The sequence below is a fragment of the Dreissena polymorpha genome, chromosome 7 (assembly GCF_020536995.1).
Source record: "Dreissena polymorpha isolate Duluth1 chromosome 7, UMN_Dpol_1.0, whole genome shotgun sequence".
NCBI lineage: Eukaryota > Metazoa > Mollusca > Bivalvia > Myida > Dreissenidae > Dreissena > Dreissena polymorpha.
The window spans coordinates 47448700-47470814 of record NC_068361.1 but is presented as its reverse complement, the minus strand read 5'-3'; the positions used below and the strand labels follow the sequence as shown (position 1 = coordinate 47470814).

At 35.8% G+C, this 22115-nt stretch overlaps 2 protein-coding genes across 3 annotated transcripts in view; one reads left to right on the top strand and one right to left on the bottom strand.

Moving 5' to 3' along the window:
• Positions 1-22115, bottom strand: part of LOC127838009 (ribonuclease 3-like) — a 521860-nt gene that overhangs the window by 131712 nt on the left and 368033 nt on the right. The gene's annotated exons all lie outside the window — the stretch shown is intronic.
• Positions 2866-21934, top strand: LOC127838019 (uncharacterized). 2 transcript variants are annotated; one of them, XM_052365522.1, is made up of 9 exons: positions 2866-3003; positions 3855-4047; positions 4784-4857; positions 6602-6743; positions 9328-9439; positions 9894-10008; positions 11116-11277; positions 15166-15307; positions 17285-21934. In XM_052365522.1, exons 2-9 carry the CDS (start codon positions 3862-3864, stop codon positions 17321-17323), a joined length of 972 nt encoding a protein of 323 aa, XP_052221482.1. In that variant the 5' UTR covers positions 2866-3003; positions 3855-3861; the 3' UTR covers positions 17324-21934. The 2 variants fall into 2 exon arrangements, with proteins under 2 accessions (XP_052221482.1, XP_052221483.1); XM_052365523.1 differs by having other exon boundaries at positions 2916-3064.

Sequence of the window (22115 nt, the reverse complement as noted above, 5' to 3'; positions counted from 1 at the left end):
AATAATTTCCAGTTGTTGCCATAGAAAACAGTTTTTGACTGTTGAAATAATGAAGGTGTGATTTATACATTTATGAAGCTTTTGATTTCTTGTGAAGTAGGTTATGAGATTTGTATACACATACCGGTATCTTTTCATGGAACTGTATCAAAATTGAAGCTACTGAAAATGACCTTTATCATGGATATATTAAAGTATGGGGTCACACATATAACTATTAATTAGGTATGGTATATTTTATAAATATTTACTAGGTCTAGTCTTGGAAAATGGAGTTAAATTCATGTGTGCAAAGTGTTGTTCTAGATTAGCTTATGCAGTCCACACAGGCCAATCAGGGACAATTCTTTCCACATACACTGGATTTTTATTTCGAAGAGACTTCCTCAGTGGTGTGATCTTTCCTCCTTTCAGCTAATTTCCTCCTTTCAAATGTCATATTTATTTTTACAAATAGTCATATATTTTGATTTATCAATTTACAAATGATGAGTTGAATTGAGCCCTGTAAGGGGTGTAAGGCAATTTACTCTCCTGAGGTGTTTCTTTTAATCACACCCCCGTTCATTTAAAATAAAAATTGCATGAAAGTGTCGTCCCTGATTAGCCTGTGCAGACTGAACAGGCTTATATGGGACGACACTTTATGCACATGCATTATGCCCAGTTTTCCCAAAGCCTGTCATTAATTTATACATGCAAGAACTTTAAGCCTATCAGCAACTTGTTTAGCACATTGACAAGAATGCTGATAATTATTCAACATGGTGCATCTTGCATATTATTGACCATTGATTGTTACTTTAATCTTTGTGTAACAGGTACAGGGCACAGTACATGACAAGCCTTTTCCACGTAGTGAACATTCTTTGTACATTATTGTAACCCTTTCAGTGCGGGAACCGAATTTTGAAGGCCTTTGCAAACAGTTTGGATCCTGATGAGATGCCACAGAACGTGGCATCTCATCAGGATCCAAACTGTTGACTATTCTGATAGTATTCTTTGAAAAAAAATGGAAGAAAATGCTAATTTTAGAAATTCAGCAGACGACATTTTAGCAGAAGACAAATTACCCAGCATGCAAAGGGTTAATATTACATGATGAATGATGAAGTTACAGTTTGAAGAAATTGTTCTATGCATATATTCAGAGACATAGTGTTATCTACGTTTCTGATATATTGGACATTTTACTGTCACATATGACCTTGACCCTTCAGATAAGGCCACATGTTGTAGTTAACATGTCATCTGTACATGGTGAATATATGTATGATCTTTTAAAATTGCATGATGAATAATCAATTTACTGTCTTGACAAAGATGTTTAGTTCTCAAATGTGACCTTTTTATACATATGTGTGACATTGACCTTGGAGGTAGGTTAGCGGATTTTATACATAAAAACAATTGCTTCCACATGGTGAACCTATTTCCCAAAGAATAAAATACATTGTGAAAAAGTTGCAGTTTGGACTCGACGTTCAAATGTTAGAGTTGGGAAGACAGCAGATTCATGACATAATTTGCATTCTCATGGTGGATGTTTGTGGAAAGTTATTTTATAATTGCATGATGAATGACGATGTTGCGAAGTTTCATGCAAGCGTGCTGAACTTTAAAAAAAATTATTTTATTTTCAATTTTGTTGATGTATCATTTGATAACTTAGATTATGAACAGAAGATAATTATGATAAATAATCAAGATTTTTGCCCAAAAGTAACATTACGTTTACTTGAAGACATGTCATGACAACGTATCATTCAGATTCTGTTTTTAGTGTATGGCACTTACATGTATTATTTTGATCTTTTATCGACATGTGATTAGCGAGAGCATTGATGTTCACTGAGAATTCACATTTTGTTTTAAGACAGGATACAACACATGAAAACGTGCGCCGAAACTGGTAACTATCATCTAATAGGTGGCTGGAGAAAACAAGAATATCAGTGAAATTTATGGATGCTCCCCGATGATGCGCTTTGTCAATGTATGTGTTAATAAACACCTAAAAAATCTATTATTAGCCTCCGTGACCTTGACCCAGTAACCTCAAACCTCATCAAAAGGTAGAGGTCCATGCAAGGTACCTACATGCCAAATATGAAAGCGATTGATAAAGTATTAAAGGCGCTATGAGAAACGGTAGCAAAAGTGTGACAAAAGGAAGTCTATTATTATCCTCGGTGACCTTGACCCCAGTGACCTCAAACCTCCTCAAAAGGTAGAGGTCCATGCAAGGTACCTACATGCCAAATATGAAATCGATTGGTTAAGTATAGAAGGCGCTATGAGAAACGGTAGCAAGTGTGACAGAAGGAAGTCTATTATTAGCCTCAGTGAACTTGACCCCAGTGACCTTAAACCTCATCAAAAGGTAGAGGTCCATGCAAGGTACCTACAAGCTAAATATGAAAGCGTTTAGCGAAGTATTGAGGGCGCTATGAGAAATGGTAGCAAAAGTGTGACAGAAGGAAGTCTATTATTAGCCTCGGTGACCTTGACCCCAGTGACCTTTAACCTCATCAAAAGGTAGAGGTCCATGCAAGGTACCTACATGCCAAATATGAAAGCGATTGGTAAAGTATTGAAGGCGCTATGAGAAACGGTAGCAAAAGTGTGACGGAAGGAAGGAAGTACGGAACTACAAACTGGCAACTATATGCTCCACCGAAAATATTTTCGGGGATTATAAAAACTGAACTTTGATACGTGTCCTGTTCTTCCTTTATTCTTAGAATGCATTCAGCTGGTCTTTAAGGAAATGTGTTGTTATGGGGGTAAATACGTGCAAACCGTTTTCTACCAAGGATTGAATTTAGTATATTGTTACCTAAAAAGGTGCCATGACGAAAAATACAACTACGATATTTTTTAACACCGCCGGTATAAAGTAAGGGAGGCTACTCCTACGAAAGGAACTTTGAGACATTGTGACACTTCCGGGTTTTCGAGGCGTGGTTTAAATATCGGATTTGATAACATCGTTTTTTGGTAAGAAAGCAATAAAATTGCAAAGCATAGCTTCCTATCCGGCCACCCGGTTAACGCAGAGGTCAGTACACGCTTACCTAGGCGACCTGTGTTCGATCCCCGTTTTCGGAAGCAGTTGAGTTTGGTCACAGGCATAGGGGCCCTTGCACAAGATCATATGATATATAATATATACGTCACAGGGACCTTAAAGAAAAATACTCTACATACGATAAAATTAAACAAGGGATACAACTGTCAAAATTCCTGCACAACATCATGGTCGGAACAAAAGCAAAATTTTCCTCCCAAAAGCATTAATTACACCAAATAAAATAGTTAAGTAAGTTAATTTGGTAGGAATGCTAGGCCACAATCCAGCAGCCTCAAGCGCAGAAAAAACTCAATAACTTTGAAATACACACTGTCACATACTTGTTTCAATACCCTTGTTTGTTTGCTGTTAAAGAGATTGCTAATTGATTTTTGTCGTTGTGCAATTGATTGTCATGTCAGGGTTAATGATCAATGGAAGCATTTCACTGATTCAGTTCATGGCATTTTTTTTTTTATTTTAACTAAATTATGGTTGATTTTTAAATTCTATTTTAGAAAAGTATGGTTTGCAAGCTTAAATCTGAGAAACTTCCAATAACGATTGCACAGTTTAGTTATGATTATTAGTTATGATGCAATTTGCTGTTACCCATCTAGGCATTGCTGACGTTGCTTTACTACACAACACAGTCAGTACCTTAAACCACATCTATGGAAACAGTGGGCCTCTTTCTATGACTCAACTGTGATAAAACTTAGAAACGGTTGGTTAAGTGAAAACATTAAATTTGATAATTTCTGGTTTCATATATCAGAAATAGAATGAGCACATCAGCAACCTTCGAAAATCTAGAGGAGTTCCAGGAAGCAGCTACCTCAGTGAGGAACGATGCCACAGACGATGCCTTCGTAATAGTGGGTCATGTGAACAACAATCCTGCACAGGTTGCTGTCGTAAAAGTGGGTCAGAATGTAGAAGACATCGCTGACAACTTGGACAATTCCCAGGTATTGATTCAACGTTTTTGCTTACCAAACATATAAATGTAAGCAAAGTCATATACAGCTGTTATATTATCATTGCAAAATACATCACACACATTCAAGGCTCTCAATCTGTTTTGGGGGGATGCCACCGACAGCCCTTGGATTATTTCCTCATTTTTTGCTTGGCAATTCATGGAATAGTTAAATCTACACAGTTACTAAATCACCCATTTGTTAGTGTCAGGGGTGCATTATGCTTAGCGCCACCTTGGAAGTAGAATTTGCTCATTTATTAATGCATCGCAAAAAAGAGGTGGTGCCCGTGATTAAAGACCGTGTTTTACAGATATTCATCATCAAATATGTCTTCACAGTCATTATATCAAGTGATTGACAAACTATGTACATAACTCTATCAAAGGGGAGGAATGGTCGAGCAGGCTGTCTTGGGGCAGTTCGTGTTAAGTAACATAAAAATCATTCAATTGTCTGTTTCATTTAGTAAACATTATTTTAATATAATATTGCATGGACTTTTAGCAGTCTTTCAATTTACAAGTCTTGCGTTACAGATCTATATTTTATATGATATATTACTTAATTTTGGACATTTTCTGACAGAGCTTTTACTCGGGTAAGCAGCTTTATTTTGGGTCTAAAAATGAATAAGGGGATTATTTATTGTCACCACTCTAGTTTCCATCATTGTTTTAGTAATGTGTCTACTTAATGTCACTTGTTTATATTTTTGTTTTAGGTCATGTACATCCTGGCACGATATGAAAGCTCATTTGATATGTCAAAGACAGTGAAGTTTGTGTACTTCAGATGGTGAGAGCTGATAAATCATTAGAGTCTCATCCTGGGAAAACGGGGCTTAATGCATGTGCGTAAAGTGTCGTCCCAAATTAGGTTGTGTAGTGGGCAGAATGACACTTAACACTTAAGCTGGATTTTTACTAAGACTTTCTTTAAATGAAAAATTCCATAAAAGCGGAAAGTGTCGTCCCTTCTTAACCAGTACAGACTGCAAAGGGTAATCATGGACAACACTCTATGCACATGTTTTCCCAGTACAGACTGCGGAAAGTGCAAAGGCTAATCTTGGACAACACTTTATGCACATGCATTAAGTCCAGTTTTCCCAGCACAAGGCACATTAGATGCCAGTAGTTATAGAGTTGTTAAGTGAGAGTCAAATGGTTTTATTAAATAAGAAGTTACTCCATGCTTTAATATTTCAATTAAATAATCATTGAATAAGACAATTTGATGATGAATGGTTGTGGCTTGAAGTCAGATTTACCATTCTACAATGAATACACTTAATACAACCTTTAGTGATTAAAAGACATTTTGATTTAGAAATGTATTTTATATCATATAATTTAATTTAGTAAAAAAAGTTATCAAACTGCCCTCGACATAGAGTGTTTATGTGTCAGCCCAGAATTTCAAATTGGTATTTAATACTAGGACTGGAGTTTACTTCCTTCTACAATGAATACACTTAATACATGTACAACCTTTGGTAATTGAAAGACATTCTGATTTAGAAATGTATTTATATCTTATCATTTAATTTATTAAACAAACGCAGTACAGTATACTATATCCAAGAAGCCATGTGCTTTTAGGCTCTTCTCAATGCTAACAAAACAAGGCCTAACAATTAAATGGTCTATGCATGTACTTTACATGTAGCAAACAATATCTGTAAAACATTTGCTGTGTATGTTACTGTTATGTCCTTTTTATTAGCCGCCTTGTGGGAAAATTGGGCTCAACGCATGTGCTTAAAGTGTCCCCACAGATTCACTGTTTGAGAAAACTACAGAAATCTAAGAAAAACGACAATTACCAGAGTACATAAGGAGACTAAGCGGGTACTTTGCGCATAGTTATCATTAATTTAGATATTATAAAATATGATAATACCTTGATTTTCGTCATTAAGCGAGAGCTTTTTCAGCCATATTGTGCGTACAATGTACTTTTGTGATCACGTGATTCCCCGCAGTGAGATTTGTCTGGGGCAAAACTTTCTAATTTCACTGAATTTTTTGTTCAAAGGAAGTTTATTTGAAACGCAAATCCAAGGTGAAAAGTGTTGTCCCAGAATAGCCTGTGCTTACTGAACAGGCTTAACAGGGACGACACTATGCAAATGCAATCAGCCGAATTTTCCCAGAATCAGGCTGAAATGTAGCATACAACATCTGTAAAATAATTGCTTTGTATGTTACTGTAAGATCCATTTTTTAGCTCGACTGTTTTCGGAGAAACCCGAGATATCGTCATAGCCAGCTCGTTGCTGTGGTGTTGTCCGCCCGTGTCCTGCTTAAACCTTGACATTTTCCTCTAACATCAAAGTGCTTCCACCTACAACTTTGAAACTTCATATGTAGATGCACATTGATGAGTTCTAAAGGCCACACCCATTTTTGGGTCATTAGGTCAAAGGTCAAGGTCACTGTGACCTTAAAAAAAAAATCTGACAAACTTTCGCAGCCGAGCGTGGCATCTGTTATGCGGTGCTCTTGTTATATGTAAGTTATTGTAACTGACTTGTTAGGTTGGGAGAGGAAGTTCCTTTCACAAAGAAGGGCAAGTTTGGAGTGGTCCATGGGAGTATTCAGGAGAAATTCAACCCGTACCACCTCTTTATAGAGACGGGCTCTGTGGATGACTTCAAAATAGAGAAAATCCAGCAACAGGTGGGTAATACCAGAAGATGTCAGCTGCTTCAAGCACAGTGGAACCACTTTAAGCACTCTTTAGCTATTTTAAACACAGTGGGGCCACTTAAAGCACAGTGGAGCCACTTAAAGCACAGTGGAGTCACTTTAAGCACTCTAACTATTTTAAACACAGCGGAGCCACTTTAAGCACAGTGGAACCACTTTAAGCACAAAGGGACCACTTAAAGCATAGTGGGGCCAGTTTAAGCACAGTGGGACCACTTAAAGCGCAGAAGAGCCACCATAAGCTTAGTAGGGCCACTTAAAGCATGGTGGCGCCACTTTAAGCACAGTGGGGCCATTTTCAATTCAATTCATTAAGCGACCTTTGTCCTATGTGACCACTTTGAATTCCCCTGTGTGTTTTCACTCCTTTTTGATATTGTATTCAGCAACTTTTGTCTTACGCAACCAGCAACCGCTGATTTTCAAGTACTTTGATGTTCTTATATTGGATTTAGGGACCACATGTTGGTAAAATTAGAAAATCTATTGATTGTTAAGGGACAAACTTGATCACCGATTTATCATAAGTTTCAAACTTTTCCTTCAACCCTTTACTAACTAAATATGGAACAGTCCAATTATATTGTCATTGAAATCTGTGTGGAGGTTGTGCCTATTGAATAAGCCGGCTCAGCCAAGTTGCCTATAAAACATTCAAACAACAGAATCAGGAGATACGCAATTCGTCTAATTTTGACATAAAACTAATTCAAATGTTTCACAAATTTTTGAAAATTATTTTAAAATTCTACTAAAGAAATAATAAATAAATTATACAATTTTTTTAAAATAAATGTGTGACATCACACATGGCCTGACCCCCTCCCCCATGTCACAAACTGTCACTTTCTTACTCACCCTCCCCCCACCTGGAGCGTGACATACTTTATGGACGGCCCGTAATGGTTAAAGCTTGAGACTTCAGAAAGGTGCTGATTTACTTGTTATATATCCATAAATTTATAACACAACATATGTTTCTATATGCATTAAAATTCACCTTGAACAGTGCCTAATAAAAAAAATCTATTCCGGAGGGGCAACCCCTCCCGCACCCTCCCCGTTTGGGCCCCCCCAGTCAACATTTCCTGGGTACGGCCCTGGTTTGACGTAATCGAAGTAAAGGATATTCAAAAGCATTTTCTGCCAAGAAGCCATAAAACATCGCTTTCTCACAGATAAAATTGGCTTCCTTTGTCTTAATCTACATGCTAAACCAATAGTGTAATAGTATATAAATATTACATGTCTGACAGGGTCAACTTGAGGAAATAACCGAGGCGAAGCTATTCAAACATTAACAATTTATATGAACCATGAACAATTTTAATATTGGTCGTCTGCTTACAACGGAAATGCAAAACTGCGTACTGCACATGCACGAATGGGACAGTATATTTTTTTTACCAATCCACACGTGATTGCTTAGGTAGCGGGCGACAGTATTTTTTTTAGTGGGGGACAGTATTTTTATGTCCCCCACCCACTATAGTTTTGCCCTGTACGTTGGTCTGTTTGGTCCAACTTTAACATTTGCAATAACTTTTTCAATATTCAAGATAGCAACTTGATATTTTGCATGCATGTGTATCTCATGGAGCTGCACATTTTGTGTGGTGAAAGGTCAAGGTCAAGGTCATCCTGCAAGGTCAGAGGTCAAATATATGTGGCCAATATCGCTCATTTTATGAATACTTTTGCAATATTGAAGATAGATACTTGATATTTGGCATGCATGTGTATCTCATGGAGCCGCACATTTTGAGTGGTGGAAGGTCAAGGTCAAAATCATCCTTCAAGGTCAGAGGTCAAATATATGTGGCCAAAATCGCTCATTTTATGAATACTTTGGCAATATTGAAGATACCATCTTGATATTTGGCATGCATGTGTATCTCATGGAGCCGCACATTTTGAGTGGTGAAAGGTCAAGGTCATCATTCAAGGTCAGAGGTCAAGTATATGTGGCCAAAATCGCTCATTTTATGAATACTTTGGCAGTATTGAAGATACCAACTTGATATGTGGCATGCATGTGTATCTCATGGAGCCACACATTTTGAGTGGTGAAAGGTCAAGGTCATCCTTCAAGGTCAAAGGTCCAAAAATAAATCAAAGCTGCGCAGAAGGGGGCGTTGTGTTTCCGACAAACACATTTCTTGTTTGGACAGTAAATTTTTCCTGCTGGGTCTGACAGTATTTCTATGTGAAAATGTCACTATGGCATATGGGAGTTTAGCATAAAAGTGAGGTATAATAACATTGCATATAGCCTTTTTAATCTTTTACTGAGAACGAAGGTGGAGTTAACGGTTAAGTGCTCTACCCGATGCACTGTTATAAAACATGTAATTCAGGCATGTTCAGTCCCAATTATTTGCAATCTATTGCAAATAATTGGGACTGAACATGCGCGAATAACCTGTATTTTGTTTTAATTAATTTTAACTCTTTATGAATGGTATTTTGCTATTATAACTTTGTAATTCAGTGTGTAAGTGTTGATCTATTATTATGTATTGGTATTGAATAATCTTCTTTTCATACACTCTAGCTTGAAGAAAACACAGGCAAAAAATCAAAAGTACTTGAGTCCACACAAGGGCATCAAATGAGGGGATTTACGCAAACCCAGCTTCCAGACAGAGGGAGGGCTGCAAAATCTGGTGATTGTCATAATATTGACATATATTTATTCCTTTCATGTAACAAAGCATTTACAAATCAACTTTTTCAATATCATTAGTGAGGTAAGTATTTTCAAACTGTCATAATTGTTTAGTCAGCTTACTTATTGAATATTATGTGTAATTGATTGCCAATACTTTTTTGTATAAGAGTCTTGCTGTGGGAAGAGCACTTAATTCATGTGCGTAAATGATTGTCCCTGATTAGCCTGTGCAGTCTTCACAGGCTAATCTGGGACAAAACTTAAAACACTAGCCTCGTTTTCCGAGAGGTAGGCTCTTATACAAACTTAGCTATAGCTGTATAGAAAGAATTGATTGGGTTTTGGTCGGTTTAGTGACAAAGCTCTAGTATTTCTAGTCAGAGAACAATATTTTGTGAATGTTTTTTATTGCAATAAACATACCCTCATGCCTATGTCTTGTACTGCAGGTCCACAGATCTCGAGTGAGGGAGCCTCGATCCAAATCGATCCGCAGGTTGTGGACGCAATATCCCTTGTTCGGAGTGACGAGAGTCCTGTTAGTTGGGTAGTCGCAGAATACCAGTGAGTAGGAGTCCTAATAATCTATTTAAGGATGGGTCTGGGAAAACAGGGCTTATTGCATGTGTGTTACATGTTGTCCATGATTGGCCTGTGCAGTCCATGTCATTAAATAATACAGGAATTTCAAAATATTTAATATTTCAGGGGTGCAGAGGTAGAAAGCAACTAGGAACAAGATGACTCATCCTTCATTTTCACTATAAATCATTTGCTTACATAATTGTGGTATGCAGAAGTCTGTGATTTCCACATAACCTTAACAAACTTTATTCTACTACTCACTGTTATGCATATCACCATTGCTCTTGGAAACCCGGGCTAAATGCAAGTACATAAAGTGCCACCCCAGTCTGTGCAGGTTAAAGGGATCTTTTCACGGTTTGGTAAATTGACAAAATTGAAAAAGTTGTTTCAGATTCGCAAATTTTTGTTTTAGTTATGATATTTGTGAGAAAACAGTATCACTGAACATTTACCATAGTCCAATATAGCCATTATACGTATTTTTTGACGATTTGAAAACCTAAAAATCATAAAGCGTTGCAACGCGAAACGATTGAATAATTTGGAGAGTTCTGTTGTTGTCGTTTAAATTTACGAAACTACGAAGATTGCTTATATAAGGTATAAAATACTTAAACTGTGTATTCCCGGCGGAATAGCCGAGAGGGCTAATGCTTTTTTACTTCAGACTTACTCCAGGACTCCGGGGGTCACTGGTTCGAGCCCTGGTACCGGCTACTTTTTTTCTTTTTTAAAATTTTATTCTTGATTTTTTACTGGAGCTTTTAAGATCCAATGTTTACATTTATCAATATAAGGCATTTAATGACAAACTTCAAAATATGCCAAAATCTGTGAAAAGGCCCCTTTAATCTGGGACAACACTGTCCACATTTATGGGATTTTTCCTTAAAAAGAAGTCTCTTATAAACAAGTCCAGTCTTGGCGGAAAAGATCATCCCTGATAAGCCAGGGAAATCTGGGGAGAAAACTATACGCATTAAGCACAGTTTTCTTAGGGCGATGCTCATATGCATAAATGCGGTAAAACTAAACTTTGTCAAAGTAGCAAGGTTCTTATTTAAATGTTTGCTTACATTACAGGGATGGCAACCCCAAAGGTCCATTGGTGCTCACTGGCCATGGTGAAGGGGACAGCCAGGACATCTCCGCGGCGCTAGCAGACGACAAGCCCATGTACGCCCTCTACAGGGCAACAGACATGGTGGACGATATCACCACAGTGAAGTTTGTGTACATTATTTGGTAGGTTCATAGATCATATAGGTTTACACTGAAATTTGTTAAAAATGCTGCAGAGTTTAGTCATTGTGCAACTTGTTGCATATGATAACAAGAAAACTTAATTTGTGGTAGAAGACTATTTTCAGTAAAGGATAGATGACATTATTATTAAAGAATAATATCGACAATTATTTTTATTTCGTGGTAGACAAACATGTAGAATTTAGGATATAGAACTATGTTCACGTAAGGATAGACACCTTTGTACAGTTAAGGAGAAGACAGCAATGTACACTTTAGGATAGACAACTATGGAAAAATTAGGATAGACAACTGTGTACAGTTTAGGATAGACAGCTATGTACATTTTAGGAAAAAAACAATTTTGTACAGTTTGGGATAGACAACTATGTACAGTTTAGGATAGTCAAATATGTAAAGCTTAGGATAGACAAATATGTACAGTTTAGGATCGACAAATATGTACAGTTCAGGATAGACAACTATGTACTGTTTAGGATAGACAACTATGTACAGTTCAGGATAGACAACTATGTACTGTTTAGGGTAAACAACTATGTACAGTTTAGGATAGACAACTATGTACAGTTTAGGATAGACAGCTTTGTACAGTTTAGCCTTAGAATAGACAAATGTGTACAGTTAAGGATAGACAATCATGTACAGTTTAGGATAGACATCTTTGTACAGTTAAGGATGGACAAATATGTACAGTTTAGGATAGACAATCATGTAGAGTTTAGGATAGACAGCTTTGTACAGTTAAGGATGGAAAAATATGTACAGTTTCGGGTAGACAACTATGTACAGTTTAGAATAGACAACTATGTACAGTTTAGAATAGACAGCTTTGTACAGTTTAAGATAGACACATATGTACAGTTTAGGGTAGACAACTATGTACAGTTTAGGGTAGACAACTATGTACAGTTTAGGATAGACAACTACATACAGTTTAGGATAGACAACTATTTACAGTTTAGGATAGGCAGCTTTTTACAGTTAAGAATGGACAAATATGTACAGTTTAGGGTAGACAACTATGTACAGTGTAGGATGGACAACTTTGTACAATATAGGGGAAGACACAGTGATTTTTTTTGCTCAAAATTACTGCTGATTTTCGGCTGCTTCTCATTTCCAAATTCCATGTATTTCCCCCAAAATCTGACCAAAATTTCCCCCAAAATAGCCAAATTTCCCCATTTTTTTATTTTTTTTTTAAAGATAGAAGTCTCTTATGACTCAATTATGATTTCTTAACTCTAGATCTAAACTTTTTTTTTTAAACATCCTACAAAATATGTAACTTTTATTTAGTCCCTTTTTAATCCCCCGCCATAGGCCGAGGGATATTGTTTTGGCGTTGTCCGTCCGTCCGTCTTTCCGTCCGTCCGGAGCCATATCTTGGAAGTACTTTGGCGGATTTCATTGAAACTTGGTATGAGTATATATATGCATAAGAGGATGTTGCACGCCAAATGATATTGTACACCATCTGTTAATAACAGAGTTATGGCCCTTTGTATATTGACAAAATGCTTTTTTGAGTGTCTAATATAACACTTTTGTGTCCAGAAGCATATTTGCGGGGGATATCAATTCAACGAATATGCTTGTTGATAAATAATTCCCCAAATTTTCCACTTTTATTGATTTAAAAAATTCCCAATTTGACCGGACTCCTTTTTCCAAAATGGCTAGAAAACCCCCTGAACATGCACTTAAAAACAATATGTTTTTCTATTACTAATAATTATATTTATAATGCTTAATTTTTCCCAATATCATGGTTTATCGCGCTATTTTTCCCAATTTCACGTTTCATTGCGCTAATTTTCCCAATTCAAATGACACAGGCTGTAACAAATGAATGCAAAAAAAAATTCGCTGTGACAACAATTTACAGTTTGGGGTAGAAAACTTTGTACTGTTTAAATAATAAAACGATCAACTATTCATGATAGACAGCTATATGCAGTAAAGGATAGATGACTATGTTTAGTTAATCTGAAGACAACAAATTACTAGTAAGGGGTAGACAACTCTTTGCATGAGTTATGGTAGACTTGTACAGTTTAGGGTTGCCAATTATGTTCATTCCAGGAATTGATATTTTAAGCTATATACAGTTCAATGTAGACATCTTTGTATAGTTGTGTAGATTACATTTAGTAACTTTTTATGCCCCCAGTAGGGTGGCATATAGCAGTTGAACTGTCAGTCTGTCTGTCTGTCTGTCTGTCCATCCGTCCGTAATCTTTAACAGTGGCCATAACTTTTGCAATATTGAAGATAGCAACTTGATATTTTGCATGGATGTGTATCTCATGGAGCTGCACATTTTGAGTGGTGAAAGGTCAAGGTCATCCTTCAAGGTCAAAGGTCAAAAAACAAATCCAAGGGAAGTAACAAGCTTTAAATGGAGATAATTTCTATTTATAATTTGGCAGGTACAGATAATTTTTACAAGGGAAGTAATTTTTTTATTACATCCCTTTAAAAAATATGACTTCCCTTGTTAAAATTATCTTCACCTGCCAAATGATAAAAAAACATTAAATAAATCAAAGCGGCACAGTAGGGGGCATAGTGTTTCTGACAAACACATCTTTTGTTAATATTTATTTCACAGTATACAATTGTGATATATATTGAACAGAAGACAAATAGTTGACTACCTTTAATGTGTATGTTTATTTAATGGAAACAAATTTGTTCCGTGTGTGTGTGTGTTCAATTTAGGAAAGATAATGGTAAGATCATTGCAATTGTAATCTTCTTGTATCTGCTCGTGGAGACATCCTTTTGAATGTGTATTTGCAGAGGAGCCCAATTATGGATTATGTATTTGCAGCTGCAGGGGAGACACATTTTGGTAATGGTGTTTGCAGGGGAGACAAATTTTGGTATCTGTGTTTGCAGGGGAGACAAATTTTGGTATCTGTATTAGCAGGGGAGACAAATTTTGGTATCTGTGTTTGCAGGGGAGACAAATTTTGGTATCTGTGTTTGCAGGGGAAACAAATTTTGGTATCTGTGTTTGCAGGCGAGACTAGTTTTGGTATCTGTGTTTGCAGGGGAGACAAATTTTGGTATCTGTATTTGCAGGGGAGACAAATTTTGGTATCTGTGTTTGCAGGGGAAACACATTTTTGTATCTGTATTTGCAGGGGAGACAAATTTTGGTATCTATGTTTGCAGGGGAAACAAATTTTGGTATCTGTGTTTGCAGGCGAGACTAGTTTTGGTATCTGTGTTTGCAGGGGAGACTAGTTTTGGTATCTGTGTTTGCAGTGGAGACAAATTTTGGTATCTGTTTTTGCAGGGGAGACAAATTTTGGTATCTGTGTTTGCAGGGGAGACAAATTTTGGTATCTGTATTTGCAGGGGAGACAAATTTTGGTATCTGTGTTTGCAGGGGAGACAAATTTTAGTATCTGTGTTTGCAGGGGAGACAAGTTTTGGTATCTGTGTTTGCAGGGGAGACAAATTTTGGTATCTGTGTTTGCAGGGGAGACTAGTTTTATTATCTGTGTTTGCAGGGGAGACAAATTTTGGTATCTGTATTTGCAGGGGAGACAAATTTTGGTATCTGTATTTGCAGGGGAGACAAATTTTGGTATCTGTATTTGCAGGGTAGACAAATTTTGGTATCTGTATTTGCAGGGGAGACAAATTTTGGTATCTGTATTTGCAAGGGAGACAAATTTTGGTATCTGTATTTGCAGGGGCGACAAATTTTGGTATCTGTATTTGCAGGGCAGACAAATTTTGGTATCCGTATTTGCAGGGCAGACAATTTTTGGTATCTGTATTTGCAGGCGACACTAGTTATGGTATCTGTGTTTGCAGGGGAGATAAATGTTGGTACCTTGTTTATTCCAGGGTAGGCAACTCAGTTAAACCAATGACAAAGGCAAAGATATCCACCCACAAAGGCACATTAGAGGCTGCCTTTGGACCCTTCCATGTGACAATATTTGCAACAGATGCATCAGATATTTCAGAGAAGATAATTATGGAAAAGGTATCAGTATTTTTAGCTCGGCGTTTTTGGAGAAAACACGAGGTATAGTCATAGCCAGCTCGTCGTGTCATTCACCGTCTGACGTCTGGGTCGTGCTAAAACCTTAACATTGGCTCTAAAACCGATGTGCTTCCACCTACAACTTTGAAACTTCATATGTAGATGCACCTTGATGAGTTCTACATGCCACGCCCATTTTGGGGTCACTAGGTCAAAGGTCAAGGTCACTGTGACCTCTAAAAAAAATAAATTCTGACAAGCTTTCAAAACTTTGTTTCAAAACTGCACCCGCAGCCGAGGGTTGGCACCTGTTACGCGGTTCTCTTTTTTTATTTTTGGGGTGGGAGGGGCGGGATATTTTTCTGATTATATAGTTTTAACCTAATTATTTTTGCTCCATTGCATCCTTAGGCTTATTTGAAATGCGGTAGAGTCCGTTTCCTGGGACAAGAACCATTACTTGTTGTCTATGGAGGAGATCTAATGAACGCTCCCACAGTGGGTATCAAACCTGTGACCTCCCACTCACTAGGCCGACACCATATCCACTACACAAAGGCAACTTCAAACTTCTGATTATTTAGGTCCATACAGGGCTATAGATAACGTTTGGGGTATATTGGGTAATCACCCCCTGTTTTTGACAACATTATGGTTTTTGTTTATTCAATAGTTTTAGCAAAAATTTTCAACCCCTACTTTTGAGCTTAATTGGGTTTTTCACCCCCGTTTTTTTAACTCAATTGATTAATTTAGGGAATGACATATAATATAATAAAAATCTACTAAGGTTACTATATTATTTACACAAATGGAATTCAGAAAAAGGTACCTGTACATAACAACAAACAATTACTGAATTTCTGAAATGAATTTCAAAGTTCATTCATTTTTGCTATTCATTTTTGCGTTGAACACTACCAAGTTGGTGAAAATTCCTGCACAATTGATGAAGTATTGGCTGTTGAAAGCGATGCACCCCGTTTTCGGGTCATTTTGAGTTGAATACCTTGAAAATGAAAGTAGAAATTGGACAGGTCTTCTACAAATAATTACAATAATAACCCAAAGATTGATAACCGCTTGAAAGACTGCCTTCTTTTCTTCATAGGACGGCATATGGTACATTTGTGTACGGAAAATAACCAATCTAAAAAATACGCCCGGTGTTCCTAAGCATTGCGCTTATGACGCAAGGTTTTTTACGAGAATTACGTTATTAAATTTGTTTTTGTGTTTTTGTACTTTTTATTTTGAATGTAATAACATTTTTGTTTTTTTTTAATTGCGTAATAACGCAAATACGCTTGTTATCTATAGCCCTGGTTCATATTCATTATTGATTGTTGTAATTAAATGTATGTTTGATAAACATAACTATCTTAAACTGGGTTTGAAAATGTCTTGAACGTTAAATCAAAACATTCGGAAAAAGACATGCCTTATAAGCTAGAAATTGTTCTGCTATAAACACTAGAGTAGATCATCCAAATATCATAAGACAGCAGTTTTAGCACTAGCAGTTTTATTTTGGTGTCAGGAATAGTGACACATAATGTAAACATGCTCTGTTCTATGGATTTTTTTTAGGTTACTGATATTTAGCACTTTTTTACTCTGAGTTCACCTTAATAATCAGTATTGAAACCTTCACTAGGTCGTTAAGACAAACAACTATCTTTAGCTCTTTTGTAGCCTGGGCAATGATTAAGGTCCCCAGAACCAAGTACTTGTTATTATTAACTAACACTTACTTTTAAGAAAACAAAATCAGACAACAATACAACATGGAGGACATGACTTCAGGCACTCTGCCATTTTATGATGCTTTAAAAAAAAAGATTCAAACAGCAGGGAAAATGGTTCAATCTTTTCTAAAAAGCTAGTTGCCTGGTCGGTTTTCCAAAGTTTGAAATTGACTGTGATGGATAACCACGTTTTTCTATCCTTAATAATGATGACTTACAACTATTTCAGGTTTCTTCAGCCTCTGGTACAAAGTCTAACGTCAAGTGAAGCCGTGTTGTCAAGCATATATCAGGTTCCCTAACTAACAATCAAATATCTAAAGCATTATCTAAGCGCCTTTGAACGTTCACTCTTGCATGAAAAGGGCGCTATATAAATCCGGTATAATAATAATAATAATAATTATCTTAGATGGGCCTTAGCCAAGTTGTGGGAGAACTGGGCTCAATGCATGTCGGTAAAGTGTCGTCCCAGAGTAGCCTATGCAGTTGTTTTTATGGAATTTTGTGTTAAAAAAAGTCCTTTCTAAACAAAAATCAAGTTTACTTGGGAAGTGATATCACTGATTTACCTGTGCGGATCTGCACAGGATCTTGGACGACAATGTATGCACATGCATTTATGCTAGTTTTTTCAAAACTTGTTATGGTCGTTCCTGCATTTGTTCATGTGAACTAAGATTTGTTACTTATTCCTTGTTACTGATAAAAGACAATTTGATGTTACAATACATTTTTAAAACATAATGCAATAAAAGTGTGTATCTTTATGGGTTTTTTTATCAAGAAGAATCTCATTTGATTTTTGTTAAAGTTTAATGATGATAACCGCACAGTTTTAAATAGTGTATTGAACGTTCTTATTTATCTATACATTATTCTTTGCTGATCTGGTTATATGCGAAATACTTTTTCTTCAGTTGCCTTTTACACATAATCATTGTATCTGAAATCATGCCAGTAAACAGTTCCTTCTTGTCGCATACACTTCTTTTAATGTGCAATAGAGAAATGGACTTATGCTATATTACTTGGTCTCGTCTAGTTTTCATGAAAGCAATTTAATGGTTTTGAGTGCAAGTTAGTGTTTTTTTGAAGGTAATACAATCTGCAGTGTCATACAAATAAATTAGCTATTTGGTATCTTGTAAAAAAAATAAGCTTGCAATGTCTTTTTGCTATATTTTTAAGCTTGCAATGTCTTCTTGCTATATTTTTAAGCTTGCAATGTCTTCTTGCTATGTTTTTGTAGATGAGCCTGGTTCGCAGAAAATTGTACTTCATGCATGTGTGTAAAGTGTCGTCTCAGATTAGCCTGTGCAGTTTGCACAGGTTAATCAGGGACAACACTTTCTGCCCTAAACTGGATTTTTATGTCCCCCACTATAGTAGTGGGGGACATATTGTTTTTGCCCTGTCTGTCTGTTGGTCTGTTGGTCCGTTGGTCTGTCTGTCTGTTTGCGCCAACTTTAACATTTTGCAATAACTTTTGCTATATTAAAGATAGCAACTTCATATTTGGCATGCATATGTATCTCATGAAGCTGCACATTTTGAGTGGTGAAAGGTCAAGGTCATCCTTCAAGGTCAGAGGTCAAATATATGTGGCCAAAATCGCTCATTTTATGAATACTTTTGCAATATTGAAGATAGCAACTTGATATTTGGCATGCATGTGTATCTTATGGAGCTGCACATTTTGAGGGGTGAAAGGTCAAGGTCATCCTTCAAGGTCAGAGGTCAAATATATGTGGCCCAAATCGCTTATTTTATAAATACTTTTGCAATATTGAAGATAGCAACTTGATATTTGGCATGCATGTGCATCTCATGGAGCTGCACATTTTGAGTGGTGAAAGGTCAAGGTCATTCTTCAAGGTCAGAGGTTAAATATATGTGGCCCAAATCGCTTATTTTATTAATTCTTTTGCAATATTTAAGATAGCAACTTGATATTTGGCATGCATGTGTATCTCATGGAGCTGCACATTTTGAGTGGTGAAAGGTCAAGGTCATCCTTCACAAGGTCAAGGTCATCCTTCAAGGTCAAACATCATATAGGGGGACATTGTGTTTCACAAACGCATCTTGTTGTTTATAAGAGACTTCCTTTAAACGAAAGGAAGTATGTAAAAGCTGAAAGTGTAATCCCTTATTAGCCTGTGCAGACTCCACAGGCTAATCTGGGACTACACTTTACGCACATGCATTAAGCCCAGTTTTCCCATAACTAGACTCGTACGATATTACAGCTCACATCAGTAAAAGAACATAAAAATAATGTGAACACCAATACATGCAATGTATTCATTGGGACCAATTACGTCAGATGGCAGAAAGTGTTTTAAACTTTCACTGTATTATCCAAGCATTCCAATTTTTGACCAGTATTTATCTGTTTCATTTGGACCACAGTTTTTATCGATAAAAAAAACACATATTTTCCTAACATTACAAAATTGTAGGCTAGTTTATATACCAGTACTGTTGGTTGTATAGGATCTGTGTAACTTCTTCCTTTTTTTGTAGAAATTGTTAATAATTAATTGAAATGATCTGTATATATGCTAGTATATTGTTTTTATGTATACATTAATGTGATGGCAATTACATATTATTCTGATAATTTGTATGTCTTAATAATGTGTTGTAAAGCTCTTCTTTGTGTCTTAATTGGCAGTTACATTTTTATAATATGCAATTTATTTTTCATATTGATAAACTATCGTTACTTTGAATTCAAATAAAGAAGTAGATGATTTTTGTAGGTTTCTGTAGATAATAGACTTTAATTTATGAGTGATCAGGGAAATATTTATCTTTTATGATCACAAGTGAATAACAATTGATAGTCTACCGAATAACAACAAATTTTCATTTTATTAATGCATTTTCCACCGTTTATGTACATTCAAAATAGTTAAACTTAAGAATTACCCTGGAATAATAACATCACAATATAATAATAATTGGGTTTTACAGTTAAACAGTGAAATTCTCAATAACTTTCACTTTTATTTTTAACTGTTAGTCACTGTGAACTATTGTTTTTAAATCACTGATATTTCCTATAACTCATAGAGAAGCATTACATAAAAAAGGTCCCTGTTTTTATTTGAGCTGAACTTCCATGATCTTGAAGTCAGCAATTATATATCATAGCCAAATAGGGACATATCCCGTAACAGAATTCATGAGTACAGGTTGAAGAGATTATTAAATATAAATAAACTGGCAGTTCTGTATACCTTGGCATAGATCTTTTAACATTCTCGTTAATACAATATATGCGCGTGAATAATAATTTGGCATAACAAAGTACTTTGACTTTTCTATTTTACCAGTAATATGGTTATAGTACCGGGAAATAATCATAAAGAAAGGCAGTCAGTGCAATTGTTTACCACTTCATCACCTCGGGACAGGCCGGCTTTTTGTTGAATAAGTTCCTATAAACCTTCACCACTTAGATATGTATTTTCATGCATTTGTAGTCCCATAGAAAGTTATATTTTATTAAAAACCTTTCTTACTAGATAAAAGTTTTTAAGGCTTCATCTCCAAACCTTAGATACTGATGAGCAGCAAACAGCTTAAAACCTGAACAGACTGCGAGTTACTCGCAGGCTGTTCTTGTTTTATGCTGTTTGCGCATAGCCATATTTGCTTTGCTTCTAAGTGGGACAGGTATAAGGGCTTAAGTACATCCAGCTACAAAATCACATACCTTCAATGTAATTTTCAAAAATTGTTTGAGTGAATAAGTGGATTAAGAACATCATGACCAAATAAAACAAAGGATTGTGATGTTATATGTGGAAAAATGGCATAATATTTGTAAAGATATATCAAAAATAATATCAGTATTATAAAGTTTGGTATATATTTATGTGTGTCTGTTTGTTAAGTCTTTAATTCAGATTTTCTCCAAATGCTGTATTTTCAAGCTAGACCACTAATGTTTGAATATGTTAAGTGTGCACAGTCCCTTATCAACACTCTGTTTGATAATTTATATAAGGTGCATAGTAGTTTGGTGTCATCTAGTCATTTTTAAGTAACAAATTTAACCAAATTATACATTCATATTTCTGATATCATTGAACTCAAAAGAACAGAGTATAATTAACCCATTTATGCCTAGTGGACTCTCCCATCCTTCTAAATTGGATCAATTTATTTCCAAAATTAGGGATTTCTAGTATATTCATTTCTATATTTAGAATATTTCTTACAGAAATTCCTTTAAGCAAACAGTGTAGACCCTGATGAGACACATCATGCTGCGTCTCAATTGGGTCTACGCTGTTTGCCAAGGCCTTTTATCTAGATGCTAGACATAAATTGGTTAATATCCTATTATATTTTATTTTCAATATACCACATATTTCTGTGTGCCATTATGAAATTATTTTAACTGAAAATGTATACCATACAAGTAAAGTGCAATGGTTAAATGTATTAGTTAAATTGTATTACACCTAGTTCTCGTCATATTTCAATTTTGTAAGTATGTTGTTGAGTGAAGCATTATTTTCAACTAGTAGATTCACTGAAGGCATTTGATTGTATGCATTTGATGATACAGGTGAAATTTTAATTTTGTATGTCGGTCAATTTACAATATTTTTGGGCATAAAATAAACAAATGTTTTATCAAAAGATGTCTGCATGTAACTTACGGTATTGCTGTAGTCTAGCTTTTAGATCCTCGATTTTTCATGAAATAAACAGCTTATGTAAAAGCTTATATATTGCTTTTGTGTACTCAAGTGCTTCGAATGATTGTAGTACTTCCTAGTTATACACTGACTTTTTTGTATAGTTTCTTATTTTTATATTGTCTAGATATTAAATGCCAATAAAATGAGGAAGTGTTTGTTACTTGTTTATCACCTGTTTATTTTTTAGCTAACCTGAGCACAATGTGCTCATAGTGAGCTTTTGTGATCACCTTTTGTCCATCGTGCGTTGTTTGGCGTCAACATTCGCCTTGATAACACTCTAGAGGCCACATTTATTGTCCAATCTTCATGAAATTTGGTCAGAAGATTGGTCTC

Excerpts from the sequence above, each read along its gene's own strand:
- LOC127838019 (XM_052365522.1), top strand. The coding sequence starts at position 3,862 with ATGAGCACATCAGCAACCTTCGAAAATCTAGAGGAGTTCCAGGAAGCA. Across the intron at positions 4,858-6,601 it reads AAGTTTGTGTACTTCAGATG|GTTGGGAGAGGAAGTTCCTT; the intron begins GTGAGAGCTGAT and ends CTGACTTGTTAG. Across the intron at positions 15,308-17,284 it reads AGAAGATAATTATGGAAAAG|GTTTCTTCAGCCTCTGGTAC; the intron begins GTATCAGTATTT and ends CAACTATTTCAG.